Genomic DNA, 23,547 nt, shown 5'->3' with positions numbered 1-23,547 from the left:
TCTCACTTAATATTTGTGTAAAAGTAAAACATTCTGTGTCTGGCCTGGGATCATTATTTTTTTGGGCCATTGCAGTAGAGTAGTAGAGTGGAGGAGTAACTCTGAAAAGCCAACAGGATTCAGGCAGGGGGGGGGAAATTTCAACAGTGGTCCATTAAGAAACTAACAAAGAGACACATCTTTGCTAGTTTCTTAATGGACCACAGTTGAGTTGACGACATCTAACTTTATTTTATGTTTTTCCTTGTACTTTTTTTCTTTTATGGTAACACCAGCCCTGTATAAATGAACATCACTTATTCAACTTCCTCCTGTCATATTGCCATTTCAACTTCTATGCTATTTATTCTGTGTTCTTTCCAGTAGCGACTGGTCAGTAGGGGCAGGTGGGGCTGAGCCCCACCTGGTGTCATCAGAAAGAACTGCATGTAAAATATGCTATTAATTCTTTAAGATTATCTATGATAGTTTCTTGTCCGTGAATAAAACTTACTCTTAGATAGTAAATAATTAGTGTGAGGGGTGTACTTCCTGGTTATTAGTGTCCTCTTGCTGCTTCAGGCTTCGTTTCCTCCTGATCCACACCGATGGCTGAATGAGTGGGGCTAGCTCCCGCGATCCCCTCTCTCACCATGCAGTGTGTATTGCGTGCAGTAAAGTGTAAGTGTTCATGCTCAGGCTGTGGCTCCATTCATTCAGATCACGTGGTTTTGATGCCTCGCGGGGCTTGAAGCCCGAAGCCTCACTATCAACGTCATTAGAAGCTCAGAGCTGATTGGCTGGCGCTGATTTAGACACTGCTTCACAGAACCGGAGCCAATCGTCACAAACACCAGCTTGTTAGCAGCTAAAGCTAACAAACAGTTTAGAATCAATATTAATTAGGTTGATTATTTACAGGTACGAGTTTCAAACTTATTTTATTTGAGAGTATGTTTTTAACTGAAGGTTGAATTGACTGAAGCAATGATGAAGACTTTGTAAGATTCCCACGAATCAGCAGTTTTACCCAGTGGTGTGCAGTCAGGAGCAGCAGGGCTAGCACTGCAAGCACTGCCAGCCCTATCAAAAATTATTTTTCTTTCTTTTTTTTTTAAACAATTAACAAGTGATTCTGAAATCTGTGTCTGGAATCAATTAGTGACTTTAACAACTTTATCCAGAAGACGACTGATTATATTTTGTGGAGCTCAAATCTCCTATGTCCTCTAAATGCATCACAACTCCTTTCCTTTGCTGGGGGCCAACAGTAATTTCATTGCTAACCTCTGATGGAAGCTGGACACTGCTATTGGGTTAAAATGTTGAGTGACAGTTTCATCAGCCAATCAGATTTTGATGTGTTATTGACGGACCGCTTTAGGACCAGCAGAGTTTCTAGTGCTGGTCTTGCTGTCGTCATTGAAATGAGCTTGACTGATTGGCCCATGGGCAGGTGGTGATGACGCAGTTATTATCTGCTACTCTGGAGTGATGGCGGCTGATTTAACAGCAAGATAGACAATACAATAGCGGACCTGCTTTGAGGACCTTTTTCAGTTGTGAGTGAAAGAAGACCGACACCAGAAATGGACGAGCTAACTGAGACCAACAAAGGCTTCGTGCAGCATTTTACAGCAGGATGGATTTAATCTACACGTGACGGGGAAGTGCTAGTTGTTTTTTTTTTAACTTTCTCTAGATATGATTGGCGCTGCTGTTGGCATTTGGTGCTGTTTTTTGATTGTAAAGTGGTGTTTCCCATACAATCATGCACACTGACAGACAAGCACGCATGGATGACAGTAGTGCGCAAGACACCCCCCCCCCCCCCCCCCGCCCGCCAATGCAAACCTGTTGGAAACACTGGAAAATGATCTGATGGCGAAGCTGCATAGTGGTGTCTTGATGTGTTGTGGTTGTTCTATTGGTGTGGATTAAGTACTGATGCATAGTAGTGGCCATACATTGGATTTGGATTGTGTATTTACTGTAGGACATAATGTGGGGGGGTGCTGGCCTGCTGGCCTTGACTGAAACACCCCCGCAGGCTACTGGTTTTACTGGTGGTGGTCTAGTGGTACAGCCTCTACCTTTGAAACTGCGTGACCTGGTTCAAATCATGTCAAAGCCTTTTTCTTTTTCCAATTGATTTTTTTTTTCTTGATCAGCTATCTCCAAGGCTCAATATTGTTATGGGATAATATGGTTGTTATAATGTTGTGGCTAAAAGGTGGTGCACTAACTTTACTTTGAAATTCAGTGCTGTCACTAAACCTGAAAAAAAATATCGCCCCACCAAGTATTTACATCTAGAAACGCCACTGATTCTTTCTGTGTGGAGCTATGTTGCAAGAATTCCCCCTGGAATTAAGAATGTATTCTATTCTATTCCATTCCATTCATCATCAAGTCACATTTCCCTGGCCACTCCTCCACCTACAAATGTATGCATTCATTATTATTATTATGAATTTATTTTACAAAGCGTAATATTTGCAATCCACCTTCGCATTGCGATGGTAACTTGAGTCGACCCAAAGCCTGCTTCAGAGGGACGGGCGTGTCAGAGCCTGATATGTAACAACGGCCCAAATTGTAAAACATTTTTTATGAAACCCAAAATGTAATAGCTGGTCAATAATGTAACAAAACGCTGATCCCAAAACTTAAAAACATTTTACCCACAATGAAACAACTTCTTATATTTTGATCAGTTATTACAAAATATTATTACCCTAATATGATCAACCGTCACGTCCCCAGAAAGAGCGATATAGCAATCTTTCTTTACGACCACCTGGTGGTCGCATCGAGTCATTGCGCACGCCGAGTGGTCGTCACGGTTACCGCCCCGAACCAGACGCCTGCCTCCCTCTGGTGGTCGAGATCAATACACCCACTCACACTGACTCCCAAGGTCCACCGCCACCTGGTGGACCTCGTGGTCATTACATCCCCACTCAGACTCTCGCACACGCACGCACGCACGCACGCACGCACGCACGCACACACACACACACACACACACACACACACACACACACACACACAAACTCTTTCTTTGTACATAGTGTTTGTTGTTTAGTAGATTAGATCCCCGTGTTAGACGACGTTTCTTACTTGATTGTATTGGTTTATGAAATAATTTCTGAATAATTTCTGAATTAATGCAGTTTTGTGAATAAACACCTGTTCGCTGAATTGATCGATTTCTGGTAATTATTGTGTATTTATTGTTGACAATTCACTGGTTTGTAACAGTCTGCGCTCGAATCTCACACCTCCCTTGTTATTTAAGATTATTATATTTAAAGAGAAATATGAACTAACTTAAATAACCCTTTTGTACAAACGAAACTGATATTTTGGTATAAACTATTTCCAGTTTAGCTCGTGGTGCCCAAATCCCATTATCATTTGATAAATAAACAATTTATTCAAATTAATAATTTTTCATCAATAAATTATTTTTGATAATTTATTAACTTTTGAGTAATTAATCAATCACTTTAGGAGTTGTTAATGAGTAAATGACCATTTACTTCCATTAATAATTAAAATTTTTCATAAGTTACTTCCAGTGATTTATTAAATTCAGTATTCTATTACTTACAGTAACTTTAATGCTAATTGCCAACCACAAATCCCAACACCAGTCATTGTTCACTACCAGGCTCTAACGGGGCGTCAGGTCATATAAATTCACATCAGGTTTATGTAGAAAGACTTGTCTACATCTAAAAATTACTTCTACAAAAAAGATGAGGGCAACACAATGGCAAAGCTATTAGAGCGGACGGCGTGAATGGGAGACCAGCGAGGGACCACATCACTACTTTCCAAGACAGACAAACAGACATTGAGGGCAAAAGCTCATCAGTCAATCATGGAAGTTTCCAGGTGACTGGCAGGTCAGGGCTGCTGTGTGCACTTCTTCCTTCACAATGGCAGAATGGAAAGTCTTCAAACGTGTGGAGCCAATGACACCAAAGCCCATTTATTTTAAATAACACAGCCATAGTACAACACCAGATAATGAGTGTAATTACATTCAGACAAGTTGGTGTCTGTGACCTTGGTGGTCTCTGAAACTCTGTCAAAAGAAGCAGAAATAGATTAAGAGGTTTTTTTTTTGTGTAGGCAAATCCCTATCTCTTTATTACTGCTCTTTCAATAGGAAGCGCAGCTCCCGACGTGACCTTGTGTTACTTACATCACTTTCATTACGATACACTTAAACCGCCCGCACTTTGGACCATCGACATTCACTGCGAGTCGCGGTACAAATAGTGGAACAGGGTTGGCGTTTGTGCCTCAAATGGGGGAACTTTGCATTGTCTGCATCACTTTCACCGCTTATTAGTGTCAGTTAGGCAAAGTGAGTAGGTGTGTTTACCAGCACTGAACCCAAACAAGGAGTGGCGAAAGAACCCTTTTAAAAGTAAATAAAATGGATGAAATTGTGGCTGTGGGAACGCCACAGCTGAGTAACTGGTTGCTGCTGTAACACAGCAGAGTGCCCAGTGGAGAATGGACTCAAGAACAGTAGGCATGGTAACCTGTGAATGCAATTAACCTTGGTGACACCGAATCCCAGTGCTGAACTTCTTCAAAGACCAGCTGAGCTATCACACATGTGGAGAGTCCCTGTTGCCCTCTGCTCGTTCTACTAATATGCTTCCTAAAGTGAAAGGAGAGAGAAAATTACTCTTCATTTCTAGTGCTGCACTTTTAAATAGAGGCACTGATGTCTATAATCTCCCTGATTGAGAGCGTTTGTTACTTGAACTCTCTAAAAGGTGTAATAACTGGCAGAACAGTATGATTTTCATTTTCACTGTTTTTCAGGTAAGTTTTGATGATGTCTCGGAAAAATGCTTTCTATATCTAGAATATTTCAAAAATCAGGAGGATGTATTAGCCAAATTAGAAAATGATACTAGAGTGTTAAAGTCTGCAGCATGAGACGACAAAAACAGTAGAGTTGTATTTTATCAATCATTTAGACATTCAGATGGATCCGGGTTGACGTCAATCTAATAAAAAAAAATGTGAAGGTTTTTACTGAGCTTTTAATTCCACTTCATTTATTTCAGACTATCTGAAGAGTGTGAAGACAAAAGTTCAATAACTTTGTTTCTATAGTAACTCAGAACTATTGTTCAACCCAAAATTTAGAGGCGTTTTTGTGGACTTTCATGCTGCTGTGGTCGCTGCAACCTCCCTGCGATCTTAAACATTCGACTTTAAATGTACAACATGACCGGTCACATTTAATGATTAGGCAAATAGCAACGAGAGCAGAATTGAGATGTGTGGTTGTTAAAGTGCCTGCCAACCTGGAAAGTGGCAGCTCACATTGTCTTTCCAGCTTCTTATGATACATGTGTGAAGACTTTTAGAGAAAGGAGTAATATTGTATGAGGTGAGAGCCTTCCTTGAAATCCCAACCAGTCCTTTTGTGAAAACGAGCATCCAGCCAGGTATCCTCTATTCCTGCTTCATCTGAGCTTGGGACGCTTGACACAGATCTAAAGGCAACACACACCCTGGATCGGTCACCACACACCACGGGAGTTACAGATTAATATAATAACACAGACATGTGTAAAAAAAGAATTGTAACAATTTCTACGTTTGTAGGTTTTGGTCAGTGACACCAAATGATCCTGCAATGTTTTATTCTCTTGCATGAATTGAAAATGCCGAAGATTATATCAGTTGTGTTTTTCATATAAAGACTTGAAAATTAAAGAGCTAAGTGCTGCAATAAATGTTTTTTTCGCCCCAAGTTGCCATTTCACAATAACAATAATATAATAACAATAAAAATATTATTGATCAACAACAACAATAATAATAATGATAATAATCATCATAATCATAATATGTTGGATAAATGATAGGAAAACAAAAATAAAATCAATATATGTAATGAAGTTTCCATCTGAAAACACTGAAGCATTTTTGCCCAAGAGACACTGGTCACAGAGAAAATTCAGCAAATACGAGCACAAAATAAATCCCTGCACTCTCATAGCACTGATGCAATCACAGGACATGATCTGTAGCTGGTGTGTCCACACAAAAGCTGACACTTGGAGAGTACTCCTGGCCTCTCAAATAACAGCACTTATCCTCTTAAGTGAAGCACTCCTCCAAAATGTATTACATCGCACTGCTCTCAGCGAGCTTTGCTTTGAGATTGTAGCCTTTAATGCACAAAAAAGCCTGAAACTTTTTTACTTTCTACAGCTTTGTGTCCATTGCACTGCATGATGATGGAAAGAATTTACAAATTAACCTACTGACTGAACGGGGTCTGTTGTTCCAGGCCCAGGGTGGGGTGGGGGGGGCAGAACTGGGCCCTTATTAAGCAGCATCACAGCATGTGTGAATCGCGTTTGGATTAACTGGGCTGCTGTTCGTCACTTGTTAAGAAAAAAAAAAAAAAGCATATTGGGAAATGGAGGTGTCACGTTTCTGTTTACTTTTGTGAAGTGTAGTTTTTGACGTACCCCACATCACTTTAAACCAGACACCTGCTCAATTATGGTTCTGAATCATATTTACTGTTAAAACTGGGAAACTTAATCATATCTTTGTTAACAAAGAAAAATAATCTGGCGACTCTGAGAAGCAGCAACAGGCGAGTTGAGCAGGAAGCTGATCTAGACCTGTGGTCCTTTCGTCTGAGGGTCACGTGTATAACTGTATTATTAATTGGAAGCTCTGTGTTGTACAAGATGGTGCTGAGGACTGGCGCTCTTGTGGACAGCCTGGACCATTTTTTTAAATTCTGATGGTCATGCGTGTGTGTTGTCAATTATTGATTTGTTGATGCATATTCAAGTATTTCAGAGGTTATTTTGTGCATTAAAGCAGCCGGACTGGTATGTTTTGGTTTTGTCATGATTCAGTTTGGGTTCAATTGGTGTTGCACAGTTTTGTTGAGTTTTTTTTTTATTGATGTTGACATGACGTTCATCCATGCAATGTCCAGGAAAGACGTACAAAAAACACGTTCATTTTCGGCTTCCCTGAAGTATAGAGATGACATGTGGTAGACGTGTTTAGGACCAGTTCTGCTCAGTGGAGTACTATATTAAGGCAAGTAGACATACAGGCTTGTAATAATGGTTGTGTTATGAGTTAGTCCTCTGGCTCTGAGGCATGAGACGAGAGGAACCGGAGAGGACCCCTCCAAGATATCTCCTCCTGGGCCCCAGCATAGCTGTCAGCTGGCCTGCTGAGGAATAGTCAGGAAAACTACAGTAGTTGCAAAAATTATTCATGTGAATGGCCTCTCAAGTTTGAAAAGCAACGTAGAAGTGAATTGTTTCCATCCCACATGGAAAAAAAAGCTAAAATTCAGTTTACAAAATGTCAGTGTTGGCTATTGTTGCAAATGTATGTTTTTTTTCTTAAAAATATTTATTTGGTAGACTTGTTCTGTTTTGTAACGGTCAGTTCCTGTCAATGTGGTTGGTGAGTGAGAACAAAAGTGTTCAAAAAGTCAGTTTATGTGCTCCACATTGTGCATTTGAGTGTTCCACCTTGTCGAGAGTGCAGAATTGGCCTGATCCAACTGTAAATTTAACATACAAACACAGTTGTAGTATTAGTCCTCCTGTTTGTTTCATGGAAAAAAAAAAAACCCTGAATAAAATCAACCCCAAGGACGTATCAACAGGCCATCGCTGTTTGGAAAAATAAATCCAACAGACGGAGCAACCATTTGTTTATCCATTAGTGTTTTCTTTGAGATCCTGTCAGCCCCTGGGTTAAATAAATCCTCCACAATCGCACCAAAGGCTCACCCCACCTCTGATGCATGGCCCCGGAGTGAGAAATATTGTGATAATTTGCTATATTATTGTGTTATTTTTCAGTCCGGCATCATGGGTTTCCACAAGCCTTGTGATTAATTTGCTCCGGTGTGCAGAAAACGCACAGTCAGCATTACTCTGAACTCACTGGAAAACAGTTCACACCGGGAGCATTCTTGGAAAACGCTTAGCGGCACTAAAGCGCAAACCTGCCGTCTCTCGGTAACAATGATGGACTTCATGCTGGCTGCTGGTTGTTGTTGTGTGCATACCGAATGGGGGATTAAAACAGGGGGAATGCCTCAGGCGGGGGGGGGGCACATCAGACAAGGAGTGGTGAACGCACAATGGCGAGGCCGTAGTTGCCACGTGAGCACAATAAAGAATCGCTCCAATGCGAAGCAAGAGCTTGCAGAGCAGCTGTGGATTCAAATAGGTAGCGATAAGCCCCTCTGATGGAGGTGGCGAGGGCTGAAGGCTGTCCTGCTCACAGAGAGCCGGCGAACAGGAAATCCGATCGGGAAGCAGAATGGTGACGACACTGTGTGCTGGGGGTTCCGGTGCATTGCTAAAAGGAATTAATGATATCTAAGCAACGAGCGTGAACATTTGAATGTGCTAAATCACTTTGGGACGAGCTGTATCTCGCCTACTCAAATGGGAGATATTGTTGTACTGAATATGTAAAGTCCCGGCTCAGATAAGAGGCCACTCATCGCCTGCTTTGATACATGGCAAGAAAAAAAAAAAAAAAAAAAAAAAAAGCCCAACAACTTTGTTTTATCAGCATGCAAAATGTATTCCTGCAATTCCTGGCAAAGGGCTTAATGGAGTTTTGCATAATATCATACAGATTCTACACACAGTGAGTATCCTCAGGCACCTGTTATACCTGTGAGATATTCTACATCAAATATAATTCACTGCCACGGGGTGTTGGAAATATCTATTTCACACTTAGAGTGCATTGTGTAGGGAATACAAACTCAAGAAAAAGTACAATGAGTTTTCAGTTTTAAAGATAAAATCTTGTGATGTTTTCACTAAAGAGCTATTTAGATTCAGTTCGAGAAAACTAACGCATCTGGTGTGCAACTTCAGAAGAACTCGGTCTTCACGTTAAGGAGGTAAGGGTTTGCATTACAGTGCATACAAGCGGTAAAAGCTTGTGACACCACCTTTATAGAGTCTGGTGAAGGCAGGAGGACCAAAACCCATTTTACTTTATGTAAAACTGCAAAAGCAGCAAAAATTATAATTATAAATTGACAATATTTTGTGTGCAAAACATATATTCTGAAAACACTTACAAAAATGAACAGTTTTTCCTTAAGCGAAACATGATGACCAGCCTGATATTTCAAAATAAGTGCACTATGGAACACATTATACATGTAACATTGACAAAAGCCTTACTTCATACACTCATTGTGCACGGCTTCTGTTGTGTCGTGTGTCTCAGGAGTAAATATCATTGTAACGTTCACCTCACTGGTCAGTGTGGATCCTCTGACCGCCCGGGTTTGGTCCACCAGCGGGTTGAGACACCTGGTCAACTTCAAATTAGTTTTTTTCTACTGATACAGACATCAATTATCTTTATGTACTCCATCGATTTAAGTCATCCAGTGAATGCCTTTTGACATCAAAGCTCTCATTTGCGTCTGGAAATGTTCACATCATTATGAAAAAAAGAGGCTGAAAAAGTCTATAATTTATAACAGACTTCACTGCTACACAGAAAGACTTACTGCTGTTTTGTCTGAATAGCTAACTACATAAGCCAGTCATGAAAAATAAATATATATTTTTTAAAAAGCGTTTTTCATCACCCCTTTTCATAATAATTATATATAATTGTTATATATAATTGTTATATATAATTGTTGTGTGTGCATATACACACACACACACACACACACACACACACACACACACACACACACACACACACACACACACACACACACACACACACACACACACACATATATATATATATAAATTAAATTGTTTTTTGATGTACCGTAATGGCAACATTCACTAGAATGGTAAATTAATGTTGTAATACACACTATAATTTTAGTAATTGTGTTTTTAATTAAAATGTAAAGTGGTTGTGAAAATGACCACAACATTTTTTATGAAATTTTAGTCTTCTGTCCTGATGTGACATGTAATTCTATGAACACCAAATTAAGGCAAATAGTGATTCTTTTTAAACACAGAATGTTTGTGAAAATACTGTGAAATGTTTCCGATGACGTTTCGTGATAAATGTTCAGACGGTGCTTTCAGTGTTCATGCCGACTATCAAAAACAAAGTCTTGGGCTGCGCTTGGTGATTTCCTATTTACTTTTAATCAAACAGCAATTGCACTTTTGCTTTTACAAGTAGTCTGCTGAAACAAAGCTAAATACTCAAATTATCCTCCCCATCGTTGAGCCAGTCTGGTGTGACTCTCTAGAACCCCGTTCACTCGACAACGTTCCAAGTCAAAATACATTGTTTTTGCTTGTTCGTTTCAGAAAAGTTTGGCATTTACTCTGCAACACTTTGAAGAAAGAAAGTTTTAAGACATTTCCAACTTGGAAGGTGTTTTCAAAAAAGGGACTGAATGGCTCCGAGCACCGCTGTTGTGTAAACGGATGCAACAAAAGTTTTCAGTTTTCACTTGTCTGCTAGGCTTCGCTAGTCACACACTCAGGTTAACGTTAACTAGTAAACTGCTGGACTGCCTCACACAAATGAGAATCAGGTTAGAATTTGGGTGCAAATTGAAAAACAGCACATCACAGTCCACCCTAAATGCTCTCAGAAATTCCTAGACTGACTGACTGACTTGGAGGATAACTTGAAGTCCTTCCTCCCTCTTTCTCTCAGAGATCTGACACTCCTCTACAGAGACCCAGCTCTCTCACGTTCATTCTCTCATCGTACAGAGGCGTACGACCCTGAGGATGGGAATAAAAGAAGAAAAAATTACTTTCATTAAGAAATTCAGATCCGCCCCCCCCCCATCCTTTTGATCTTGTGCCAGAAGAACATTTATGCTGATGAAATGCATAAATAAAGTTCTTAAATTATCCCATTCCTCTTTAGCGCATGTATCAGAGTTGGAGAACTTCCAGACGAGACAACCACAATCACAGTGAGTGCCTCTGAAAGAGGGATGATTTAGGAGATGGCTGGCCAGCGCTTTAAACCACACGCAGCTCAAGCTTCAAGATTTTTACTGTTTAGGTGTACATCAAGACATTTCCTTCAAGCGATGTAAAAGACAATTGTGTGTAGGTGGTAATATCTGCTGGTGGACGGATCATCTTTCACCGATTCGTCCGCTGAGAAGAAAAAAGTGCCACTCAGCAGTGTTTTCTGATGAGCGGTGACAGGAGGTCAGGAAGCCTGTGGAAGCCGTGCTGGTCATTGGGTAGGGGGGGTGGATAAAATTAGAATTTGCATGTAACAGGTTTAAATTGACCTTATTTATATACAAATCACATATATAATATCATTTTTTGATTTTCAGGTTGCTACTGCCTGCTACTGGCCATATAAGGAAAACCGCGTTTTGGGCGAATTTCTCGAATTTTGCCACTTTTGACAAGTTTTGTGATTTAATGGCTCAACAGTAACGTATCATATATTACATTCACACATTTGTCATGCTAATCAATGTTTTATTTGTTTATTTTAGGTAGAAGTAGCCAAGTTTTCAGAATATTTGCCACTGTGGGACGAAAGAGAACAATGCTAACACCAGAACAATTTGGCAACAACCTCAAGATAGTTTTGGGGAAAACAACTGACAGATCCACTGTTACCTTGACAGAATTCCGTGCCGCGATGGAAAGACTGTCTGTTCAGCCATTATAATCATTAATAATGTGCATGCTATTGATTTTTTTTTGGTGTGTTCTAGTATAAACCATACCTTTTAGTTCATAAATAAACAAAATAAAACAAGTAATCACTATATTTGTACACAATGTTGAGACAGAGTCATTGTCCATTATCATATATAGCTGAAAAAAGCGTGCAAAAGTGTGATATACGCAGTACATCAAAACATGCCAGTAGCAGAACCAAAATTGAAAATGCAGGTTACTTGTGTGTTTTATATATAAATAAGGTCAAAATAAACCTGTTACACGAAGGTTTTGGGAAAAAAGGTCATTTATCCACCCCCCCCTACATTGGGATTCCTAGAAGAACTGACAAATCCTAATGACATTGTTTTAAATCGCTTATTCACATTCTGAATCTCTAATGTCTGCTCATATGTGGCAGAAGGTGGACAGTCGGTGACTGAACTCAACAATACAACCTAAAACTGAGTGCCTGAAAATGAGCTACCTGTTTGGTACTGATGTTGAATCAGCGGGAAAGAAATTGTGCAAGAAAGCGACTGGATTTAATCCTTAGTGTTTTTAAACACTGTGTCACTTATTTCTTTTGAAATGAATTTCAATTTTTAAATGAAAAAAATAACACAAATACATTAAATGGGGCAAGTTCCATTAGTGGGGTAACATAGCAAGTCTATCCATCCATGAAACTCTTCCAGAAGATGTAACGGACACCACAGACAGGTTCCTCGTTTTGCTGTATGACAGGACCAGCACATAGACAGATGTCTACAAAAAACAAAAACAAAACAATGTGCACCTCATCCCATCCACCAAGGCAGCTGTGTGTGTGTGTGTGTGTGTGTGTGTGAGAGAAGGAGTGTGCTCACCAAATGAACCTCCTAGTTAGAGAATAGGAATGCAGTATATTTACTTACTGGTAACACATTGACCATGACAGTGAAACACATCCACATTCTAACATTGTAATAGAGACAAAATCTGAATGAATATATATACTTATTGCAGTTTGGAGTAATGGTTGTTTATCTGTATTTGTATTACAATATAAAACTGATTTGATGTAATTGTTACAGTAAAAAGCCTAATAAAGTATTTAAGTTTCTGTTTATTGCCAAAGAATAAAAAGGACATTCAATAAGCTGTACTAACTTCATACAACCTGCTTATATTGTTTTTTTTTATCAACTATCCCTATCAGAAATGACCCAGGTGTTCTATAGTTGGCAGTTCTGAAAACAGATGAACTGTCCTGGCGGCCATATCTTGATTTGTTAATTACATATTAAGCTACATTTGTGCCAGAATTGTTGCTTTGATCATAAAATGCACAATTATCATGGATATTCGGTTTATGCTGCTTGGACCCTCTGCAACGATCCGATTGAGAGACGACCACTCAAGCCAACCGAGCCATCGCCAGCTGCGTTCTAGAAGACGTTCATTCAGAAATATTGAGAACCTGCTGGCATGCAAGGTGGCGCACTGGTAATTTAACATCTGCCTCATTGGCTTGCTTACGGCTGGGTTTGAAGCAGCATGCAAAAATGAGGCACCGGAAGCTCAAACAACGTACTTTTATAAGAGTTTCTGTTTTAAGCTTCTGGCGTGAGTCATATGGACATCCATATTTTCTGCATTAATTATATCATATGACTGAAAATACAGAAATGCTTATTGGGGTTTTAGGTTCTTTGTTTGTTGGGAATGCAGTGAAATAATTTATACGGTAATTTCCCCCCCCCCAATGAGGAACATCTCCTGTCCAGATCATTGACACAACGAAGCTGGAGAATCAGATATGTGACGCTATGATCTGTAATCGAATCCGACATGAGCAGAAAAGTGAAAATGAAATGCAATGATGGGAAAGTTTTTTTTAGCTTTAAAGGAAGAGCTGATGCAAAGAAATGGTTAACATGCCAACATGCCCTGCTTCAAAATTTAAAACTTCTTTAATAGGCATTAAATGTAAAAAAAAAATATATATATACTGGAAATTGTTTGGGTACAGCAGCATTTTCAGTTTAAAAAAAAAAAAGTGTTATATTTACACAACTTACTACACTTGGCTGACATGTGCACATGACTGTTGCACTTTGTGAAAAACACACGAGATTCCTCTCGTAACCTTGGCGCAAAGCTTCCAGGAACTGATAATCAGAAGCCTGAAGTGTCATTTCCAGCAGTCTGATGAAACAAGTGAAACTTATTGTATAGACACCGAGTGAGGGTATCGCTTCTGCTGAATGTATTTCATGTGGTCTCTCAGAATGACGCGTCGTTCCTGACGGTAAATGTGCAAAGAAACTCTTTTATACGTGTTGTGTAACACAGTGACAAGAAAAAGAGCCACAGATCTGCAGGACCAAATAAAAACCATTCAGTTCCTCTTTTTGGTCAACATTTTACAAGAACTCTAAACTTAAACTAGAGAGGAAGAAGAAAAAAAGAGGAAATCCTTCATCTCATATGTGAAGAGAATGAACACCCCTCTAAGTATGGACATGATTTGATGAGTGAATGAATGAGTTGCATCTCAGTGCAATCAGCTGCCAGTGTTTTCTGTGTGAATGAGAGCAAAGAACAAGCGGCTGAAGCTGTGACTGAGTTGGTTTCTCATGTAATCATTCCAGAACAAATCTCAAAAGGAGCTCTCAGCAGGAGGTTTTTGACAAACTACAACACAATGTTAAGCCTCGCTCATTCATCTTAAGGAGCTTCAGTTATCGTTTAGTTAACGGCCACTGACAACATCAAGAATTAAAAAAGATTTAAGACATTAAGCCTGCTTAAACAAAACATTTTGCTTGGTTCGTCAATTATGACCTGACAAAAACTACATAACGATCAATACTGTGACCACTGGTAGTGGTATTAAACCAGTTGTTAATAAAAATCAACAACTGGTGGAAGTGCTTTGGGCTGGATTCAGGAAAAATACTAAGAAAATAAATGACTTGGGTACTAAAACTGCACATTTACATCAAACTCCTGTGTAAAGAGGTCCATCTCTGGTACAGTATTTATACTTAGTTTGTTCTTAATTTATTTCTGACATGATATGATGTCAACAACAACTACATGTGACATTTTTAAGCTCAAGCAGGTGCATTTAGATCATTCTGATGCCATACATTAGAAAACTGAGAGCCATCAGCTGTACTGGTGTGACACATTTGGATTTTTAAGCTTTTTACTGGGAATTATTGGAAATTGAGAACAACACAACTGTAAAACCTTTTAAATGTACTCCAAAACAGATGTATAAGTGAAAACCTATTGCCAAGAAAAGACATGGAATAATAATGTATGTGTGTTTCTAAATTATTTTCAAAGTGTTTAGTTGGTTTTGTGACATTTTACATGTTTTTCTTACATGTGTTTTTTTTGTGTGTTTTCGTGGTTATTTGCGTGGTTTTTTAACATCTGTTATCTTTTTTTAAATCCTTTTTTTTCTTAAACATGATTTTAAAACCTGATGCTGAATAACGTACGGAAATGCTTTTCGCCTAAACAGCAAAAATAAGATGCATCACTGCAACAGTGTGTGGTTTGACTGCAATAAAACGTTTGGACTGGATACAAAATGAGCAAACATCCTTTTGTGTATGACGGGTCATCAACCATTCAGCGTTGTTTCCCAGGAGGACAAAAAGCTATTATTTGTCACAGTTTAACTGCAGACAGAAAACCAAGACTAATTTTATGTGACTTTCAGGTCAAATGATCCTCAAATTGCTGAGCTGGACTCTGAATTTGAAGTGGCTTCTTTCCTCCTTGATCAATCTGGGATGACAATAAGTGAAATCTGCTATTTTAAAAATATGGAACATCTCAAAGACCAACCGGGCTTGTAATTTCACCTCAGAGGAAGTCTCTAAAGACAGGTTAGTTAAATAAATAAGTAAAGACAAAAATAGCTAAAAATGTAAGTAGGGATGGAAATGTGTGTGTGTGGTGAGAGGAGGCTGATTTCATTAAACTGAATGTGGTCACCTGATCTTGTAATAAGTAGGAGCGTGACAGTGAGGCGGAGAGAGAGTGCTTACGACGTAGCAGGGCTCGCAGTAGGCCTTCTTCTCCACGGCGTAGAAGGGCTTGCCACGCAGCTTGGTGCTGCAGGTCATGCACACGAAGCATTCGACATGGAAGACCTGGTCCATGGCGGTGCAGCCGGTGCCCTCGCCCACCACGTTCTCCCCGCAGCTGGCGCATCGCCCTGGGGTAGAGGCAGAGGCAGGTCTGAAGGCGGGTAACAGTCATGCCTGACAGCACCATCCACACCGATCCACGAGACACATGTAACCATCATAACCAGGACTGGCTGCAAAGTCAGGCTGACAGGCACCTGTGCAGAAGCATCACGGATCTTACTTTCAGCTCAAAATGCAAACAGGTCAAAATAAGTGGCCTTAGATTTTTCAGACTCCGAAAGATCTGTGAAGCAAAACTGTCATAATACAGAGAAATATGAATAAACAGGGCATGCCAACGGATCTTGACAGGTCACATACCCATGGATTTGTTTGATTTATTGGGGATGATTACGGAAGGATGTTTAGAATGCAACAGTATCTCGCCTGTGCCCTGCACACAGAAATGTCCGTAAATTCATAATATGAACCCGTTCTATTCAGATTAGGGTCACGAGGCGCTGGAGCCTGCTTCCTCTGATGTTCAAAGAGAGGAAAGGTGCCAGTCCATCACAGGTCAAACAAACAGGGTGACAAATGTAGTTAACTGTGAATTCGAAGATGAAGAAAACCGCATGAAAACAATATTTATTATAGAGTTGAAAGCTGTGAACTTTTTTACACTTAATAGAAATAAGTGTAAAAAGCATCATCATACGCTTTTAAACCAGAAGCGCCAGAGTCAAACTGCCTTGTTCTCCTGCTGAAAAAAATTCCTCCCTATGAAGAGCCCCTGGTATGCATGTTAAAACACATGCTTAAATGAAAAAAAAAAAAAAGCTTAAGAAGCCATACTTTAATTATATGTCTGTAATTCATTTTTTCCAAGGCAAGAATGTGTTATTATAAAAAAAAAAAAAGATCCAAATCCGGTCAAAGTGAAAGTAAACTTTGACTCAACCCAGGCTCCGGCCAAGGACATGTCTTTGCTTTGTGTTGGGAGGGCACAATAACCCCCAAGGGTGTCGAGTTTCCTATCAAAGTGAAGTATTGTATTGTTCTGGAAATCAATTTAAATACCAACTACCAAGCAATGGAGAAGGGAAATGATGTCAACCGCAGTATTAGCAAGCACAAGGTATTTATTAAAGGTTATAAACTGCAGACAGTATGGATGCCTTTTATTAACAATGTTGAGGGTTTGGATTTTACTGATGAAGGACATGAACGATTTATTTTTCTTTTTATTATATTGTACTGTACCCCAGTTAATCACCTGCTGACAGATTTGTTTTTTCTTTTTTCTTTTGTAGGTGCAGGAGTCGACACTGAAGTTCTGAGCTTTGTTCTCTTCTGACTGCATGCTTATGATCAGTCAGTGTTTAATTCAACAAGGCAGCGACATCATGCCGTTTCCATCATAAAATCTGTAGCTGGATACAATTTTAAAGCGCTGTATCACACAAATATATTAACTGTTCAATAAACAGCATTATTGTTTTCAGTCTAAATGATTAAATATGATTTTCAACAACAAGTATCTCGTAGTCATAACTTCAATCTCACTGCAGTTCTGTATTTCTCAAACTTGTGGCTGTGAAATACTGGAACGTCCACGGTGATCAACAAGTCCAGACTTTAAAACCAGTTTTGTACCATGAGAGGTTAGGAGTCTCAGGTCTTTTCTGGGTTGAAGCAATTTTCTACAAAGTATTTTGTTTCTGATCTTCACACTTACTTTTGAGTTTCTGGCTGATGTACAATTAGAGTAACTAAGTTGTCAATTAGTTGTTAGAGCTCAGGGAAAGTTCATGGTGAAGCTTTTTCTTTCTAAATCAACATTGGTCAAGACCGTGTGGCAATAATAACTTGAAAATGTATTGATACAAGTAAATACACCTAAAAACTCTTTCTTATTGATGCTTTTTAACTCCTACCCATATCTTCAGCAGGGAAATTGCACTGCTTTGTGCCAAAAAAAAATGTGAGCTACCCCTTTAAAAGGCCCCAATCCTGATGTCAGAAGTGGCTAATCTTCATTTCTATTTCAAACTCTGGATAAGGAAGGATTAAATAGTATAATTATGCGGCATTAAAGGAACTCTACACAGCACCAAAGAGTGACATCTGTTTAAAAAGTCAGCCTTTCAAACGATAAAGAAGCAAACTTTAGAAGTACAATGAAGTCTTTGTAAAAACGGGGCACATGTGAACTGATATTATTGCTCCAGAAAGAGCCTGATTGCATATAGCGAGACATGGCATTTGGATATCTTTAATTGAGTTGGGAGATATCTTTAATTGAGTTTAAGATGTCCTCGACTCAATGCAAGTTATCTTCAACCCAATTAATAACACTGTCAATTTAATTACTGGTATCTTACAATAATAGGGTTTAAAAAGATATCTGAGAATGTTTTATTTTTTACACATCTGAGGACAGATGCAATCTCTCTGAGGAAGCACGGTACTGTATATTTAATTAATTCAGGTTCAGTTTGATGGATCGTTTCTCTTCCCTTTTCTTTTTTGGTTCATCTGAAGGCTGATTTGTTGATTGACACCCTGTATGTTCTGAACACAGCGGTTCAACACAGAGGCGAGACACTAACCGCTGGGAGATAGAGTATCTGATGCTCATATTTTCACAGTTCCACTCGTTGTTTTCATATCATAAAACTCAAGCGGCGTGTAAAGCGGAATCTGTTTCAGGTATCAGCACAACTTTTGGAAGTCGGATGTTGCCGAGATCAAATATCTGCTTGACTGCGAGGCTCGCTAATGGTATTCTAATCTCAGATAACTCATTATCTTATCTGCGGGTCCTCGCGAGCAAACCAAAAGAAAGAAAAGTTGCTTGAAATAACAACTTTTTCCAGCAACATTTTGAAATCTTCACTGGATTGTTGAAATACAGAATATCCTCAGGTCCTTCATCATAGGACCCATCACTCAGGCACCGGGGGTAACTTTAATGAAAGAAGGAACTGTTGTTTAAACTTTGAAAAATGTGTTTATTGCGGCAGCGTTTTGTGCGGTAATTCAGCAACGGCTGTCAACCGCCATGACTCACGGCGCAGGCAGGTTCTCATAACGCCTGCCGTTAATTCTGTGCGTTCCCACGGCTCCATCCACACCTCAATTACGGCTATGTTACCTACTGTACAGGGAGGCAGATTAAACAAACTTGTGAAGGCACGTCTCGGGGGGACATGTGGGTGTCAGTGGAATCACAAGCAGGGTAATCACTTCAGAGAGCCAGCGGGGGAAAGAGAGAGAGAGAGAGAGAGAGAGAGAGAGAGAGAGAGAGAGACGGAGGGGAAGCATGCTGAGCCTGTTAGTGGCTTTAGATCACAGGCCATCTTCAGTGAGTGGATGAGAATGCCAAACATGTCCCACAGGGCTCCCACTTTAAATAGCGAGAAGGAAACCTCTCGGAAATCCTTTTCCTCTTGGCAGTCTGTGATCGTGAGGGCCCTCAGGAGCTATTTGTGCACGTAGCAGTGTACACACACACACACACACACACACGATGGAACGAGCTTGAATGAGTGAGAGAGAGAGAGAGAGAGAGAGAGAGAGAGAGAGAGAGAGAGAGAGAGAGAGAGGGAGAGAGAGAGAGAGAGAGAGAGAGAGAGAGAGAGAGAGAGAGAGAGAGAGAGAGAGAGAGAGAGAGAGAAAGAGAAATCTCCTCACACCAGACACATGCCACACATGGAGACACTATATACAAACACAGACACATGGTTCATGTGCTGTGCGTGTGTGTGTGTGTGTGTGCGTGTGTGTGTCTGTGTGTGTGTGTGTGTGTGTGTGTGTGTGTGAGAGAGATTTCATGCCACGCAGCCCACACATGAATTCTCATCACCGTGGAACAAAGAGCGACGGATCTGAGGCTGTTTACAGCCGTCCCTGAATCTACTGTACGCTCTATGTTTCTCAAGATTCCCTCACAATGTAAATCAGCGAGAGAAGGTGCATGACAGAATTAGGAAATGTCACAAAAACACACGATACCTTCATCAAACTTTCCTCTTTCAGACAGCTGGCTTCACGTATGTACTGGCTTACTGAAGGTATCTGAAAATGCAGTTTACTTTTGCTTACCGATACAAAATCTTTTTAATCTTTGAGAGCAAAGAAAAAAGTGCCACCATTGAGCAGCAGAAGTGATCGAGTAGCTCAACTAAAATATAAACCTCATACTAAATGTCAGAAGAAGCTGAAAGAGCAAATTAAAAGAGGTTGAGCTCATTAATAATCCAGAATTCTAAAAACAAAAAACTAACAAGAGACAGGAGTATCAAATCTCAGGCATTGCTTCTACTACAAATAAATAGGTCAGTCAGTGGGTAAAAAATACTGGTGAAATGAAAAACAGTCTCATTATCTCTGCCATATTTTTGACTGAATGTCAGGTTTCAGACTGACACGAATGTTTGAACAGTTTTTTAACTGTTGAGTTTAAACTTACTGGTGATGGTTTCTGATTATTTTATAGACGTTCTGCCTCATCGTCTGACAATTACTAACATTTAAGACATTTGTGACATTTAAGACATCTGTTTAATTGATGAAACACGGTGTCTCATTTAACATCTTTTTTTTTTATTGCTCAAATGATGTAAAATGTTTGCGAAACAACCAACGTATACTCCTGACCAAAACATTTAAATAAAACTCTCCCAGACAACCAGGTTGTTTTCTCTGTTGGTGTGAGGTTTTATTTAAGTCTAGAGTAGACAACACATGAATGGAAAATATGCAATTCCACAATCTTACAGAGTAACCGTTAAGGCAAGAGGGAGACGGTTTCAATACTCAATATTCTGTGTTTGTTAAAACTAAAAGAAAGAAAAAACATGTTTTGCCTAATAAGCAATCCAAACTCTCTCCAAAAGTTTATTTTTGGCTTGGAATAAAAGTAAACTGTCACATTTGAGAAGGTGGAACCGGTGAATGTTTGGCATTTCTGTTTCCTAAATAACTTAGATGAGTGAGTGATAAAACAAACTGCTTTAACTTTTTCTTTTTTTAATTTTCCAATTAAGTAACCTCTTAATTGTCAGCCCTTTTTGTTCGCAACAACAAACTAAATGCTTGGAAGCACTTTGTTGGACTCATGTGGTGAAAATAGTGCGCAGTTCTGTGTGGTGATGGACACAAAAGATAAACTGCTGTTTTGCTTGTGGGACGTTACTGCTGTGTGCTTTTGTTTAGGTCTGTGCTGCGTGCCTAAAGTGGTTTTAATCCTAAATACTCTTTATTCAAGGAATCATCAGAAATTAAACAAACTTAAATTTTCAATTTTCACAAGTGACTCAATGACTCCTAAATTCCCTAATCATTTTAATTGAAAAAGAAGTTTATCGAATGAAAAACAATATTTGTTCACCCGCAACACTTTAATGAAAGGTTTATAGTATTTAAATGTATTTCTTTACAAATTTCAGCTCTTTGTGAAACAATACTCTAACATTCCCTCTGATGTGACCTAAAAACTGCAGTTAATATCAATTCATGTCCAGAGTTATACAGTAAAATACAGAAGGCGCAGTCAAACCTGTTCAGAAATGCATTAAAGTTTTGCAGAGACCATCGCCAGGGATTCAACCTTCTAGTTTAAAATCTTTTTAAAATCCAGTCTTTCCTATGGAGATAAACATGAAATCACGGTTTTTCACATAATGCATATGGCAAGCTCTTTAACCTTTTATGCATTTATGAATAATTAACACAGAGATCAAGAGTTTCTCTGTTGGACTGATAAAAATCCATCCATCTCCTATAGTTCATGTGGTCACAGGAAGTTGGACTTTATAGCCCCGTTTCCACCGCACAAAAAGTGCGGGGATAGAACGGTATAGTCCGCTACGGTTCGCGTTTCCACCGCAGGAATTTGTGATTTTCCGGAAACAACCGCTCCAAAGGCGGTCTTTTTTCTGCTCCCCCTCCGTCGGGGTACCCGGGACCATGGACCGGGTCTGAGTTTGAGGAGCCGTCTGCTGATTGGTCAGTGATTTACAACACGCCCTCAATATTTTAACATGTCGCTGGATGAATCCTCTGCTGTCAGTGTGGTCAGCTTTGCACTGGTTGTTTGTTTTTTTTTTCCTTTCTCAACTTTCATGTTGGTCGTGAAAGAGCAGATGTGAGGCAGGGGGAGACCGGGTCTGTCTTTTGCATCGCGTCTGTGGTTTCTGTTCAAACGCGATGCAGCGGCGGTCAGTGCTATGTTCAATGGCAGTCAGCGCCGCTGCGTTGCGAGGATGGACCGCAGACGCAATGCAGAGACGCTCGGAGCTCGGAGCCTCCGCGTTCCGGTGCGGAGCTGCTGGAGTGCGATTAGCGCCGGAGTGGAGTGGCTGCTCCAGCGTTTGAGCAGAAAGCTCAGGGGTCCCGTGTCCCGGAGCAGCGCACCAGTGCGGCTCTGTTCCAGAGGTAAATGAAACTTTGGGGAGGTGTAGTGCTCTTGACCTTTGACCATCTCTGTGACGATTTCAAATGAAAACGCAACACTTTCATCGTGACACAGACAATGCAACCTTTTGGAAACTGCTCCTAAGGTGGCACTTTTCTAAAATTCTCAGGCTCTGTTGCTGGGTGGACAGGTGAGTAGTGCGAGTAGATAGACAATAACAACAATGTTTCCCCCCAGAGAGTCATGACTCCCAGTCCATAATCTCCTGGGACTTGATAACTTTATAGTCGAATAACAATCCAACTTGGTCGTTTGTCCACGAGAGTGTCTCTCTCCTCCCATCCTCAATGTTTATAACGTATTGTTGTCTGTGCGCATGTGTATGTGTGGTTTTGTCACAAAAAACCAAAAACAAAAGAGAGAAACTAGATCATTTTCAGTGTTTCTGTTGTTGTGTGAATGGTCATTGTTTTTGGAATGTTGTCTTGTAAATGTGAAACTTTTCTTGACAAAAAACAAAAAAATAAATGCCTTTTAACTTGCAAACGAAGGCTAAATCTTGTGATTATATGCAACTGAGAGTTAACGTTCATGGAAATGTTGGATAAATGAGAACACAACAGATAAAAAGGTAACCCAAAATAATATAAGTGACTGAACAGAAAAGTTATGAGACGACAGTTATGCCAGTAATCTCACTGCTGGTGGCAGAGTCATGGAAGGGTTGGCTCGGATCTCTTCCTAAGCGTTCGGAACGGGCCAACGCCAGGCAGAAGTGGCACCAGGTCGTCTCATTTTCTTTAACTTTTTTGTTATCCCACTTGAAGAGAAGGAATTAAACATGGTCTTTGACGTTAACTAACACGTTTGGGTTTGAACGCCAGCCTCTCCAGTGATATCTTTCATTGTCTACGATGAAAACGACTCCACAAAGTGTCAGACAAGCAAAGCCTTTCAGTGCTGTTCAGTGTAACTGTAACAGCCCGACTGTATGATAACAGGGAAGAGTGTCGGGTGTTTCACGATGCTTCACATCAATAATTTCATACATCTGCGTTGGAAATAAGCATTTTCAATTTTGAGACACTACTTCAATTGACTTCTTGAATAATACAGCGAAGCAATTGAAGCAACATGGTATTTACCCCCATGGAGATGATCCCAAATACTTTCGAACTATTTCAGCTGGGCATAAAGGAATCATGAAAGGCCTCACCGCTCCCCAGTGTCCCTTTGCGTGGGGATTGGAACCAGAGTCTTGATATGAAAACTTCAAATGCTTCCTGTAGAACCAATGCAATGGTGACGG

General features: G+C 39.9%; 1 protein-coding gene across 4 annotated transcripts in view; it reads right to left on the bottom strand.

The window, feature by feature from the left end:
- The window catches only part of lpp (LIM domain containing preferred translocation partner in lipoma), a 251,719-nt gene that overhangs the window by 17,901 nt on the left and 210,271 nt on the right, over positions 1-23,547 (bottom strand). For all 4 annotated transcript variants that reach the window (XM_080506605.1, XM_080506604.1, XM_080506607.1 and 1 more), the window contains one exon: positions 15,734-15,903. In XM_080506605.1, coding sequence (XP_080362731.1) covers positions 15,734-15,903 — 170 coding nt within the window. The remainder of the gene's footprint in view (positions 1-15,733; positions 15,904-23,547) is intronic.

This window comes from Blennius ocellaris (genome assembly GCF_963422515.1).
Source record: "Blennius ocellaris genome assembly, chromosome: 12".
Lineage (NCBI taxonomy): Eukaryota > Metazoa > Chordata > Actinopteri > Blenniiformes > Blenniidae > Blennius > Blennius ocellaris.
Note: the sequence above shows the minus strand (reverse complement) of the source record. Positions and strands in the feature narration are given on the sequence as shown.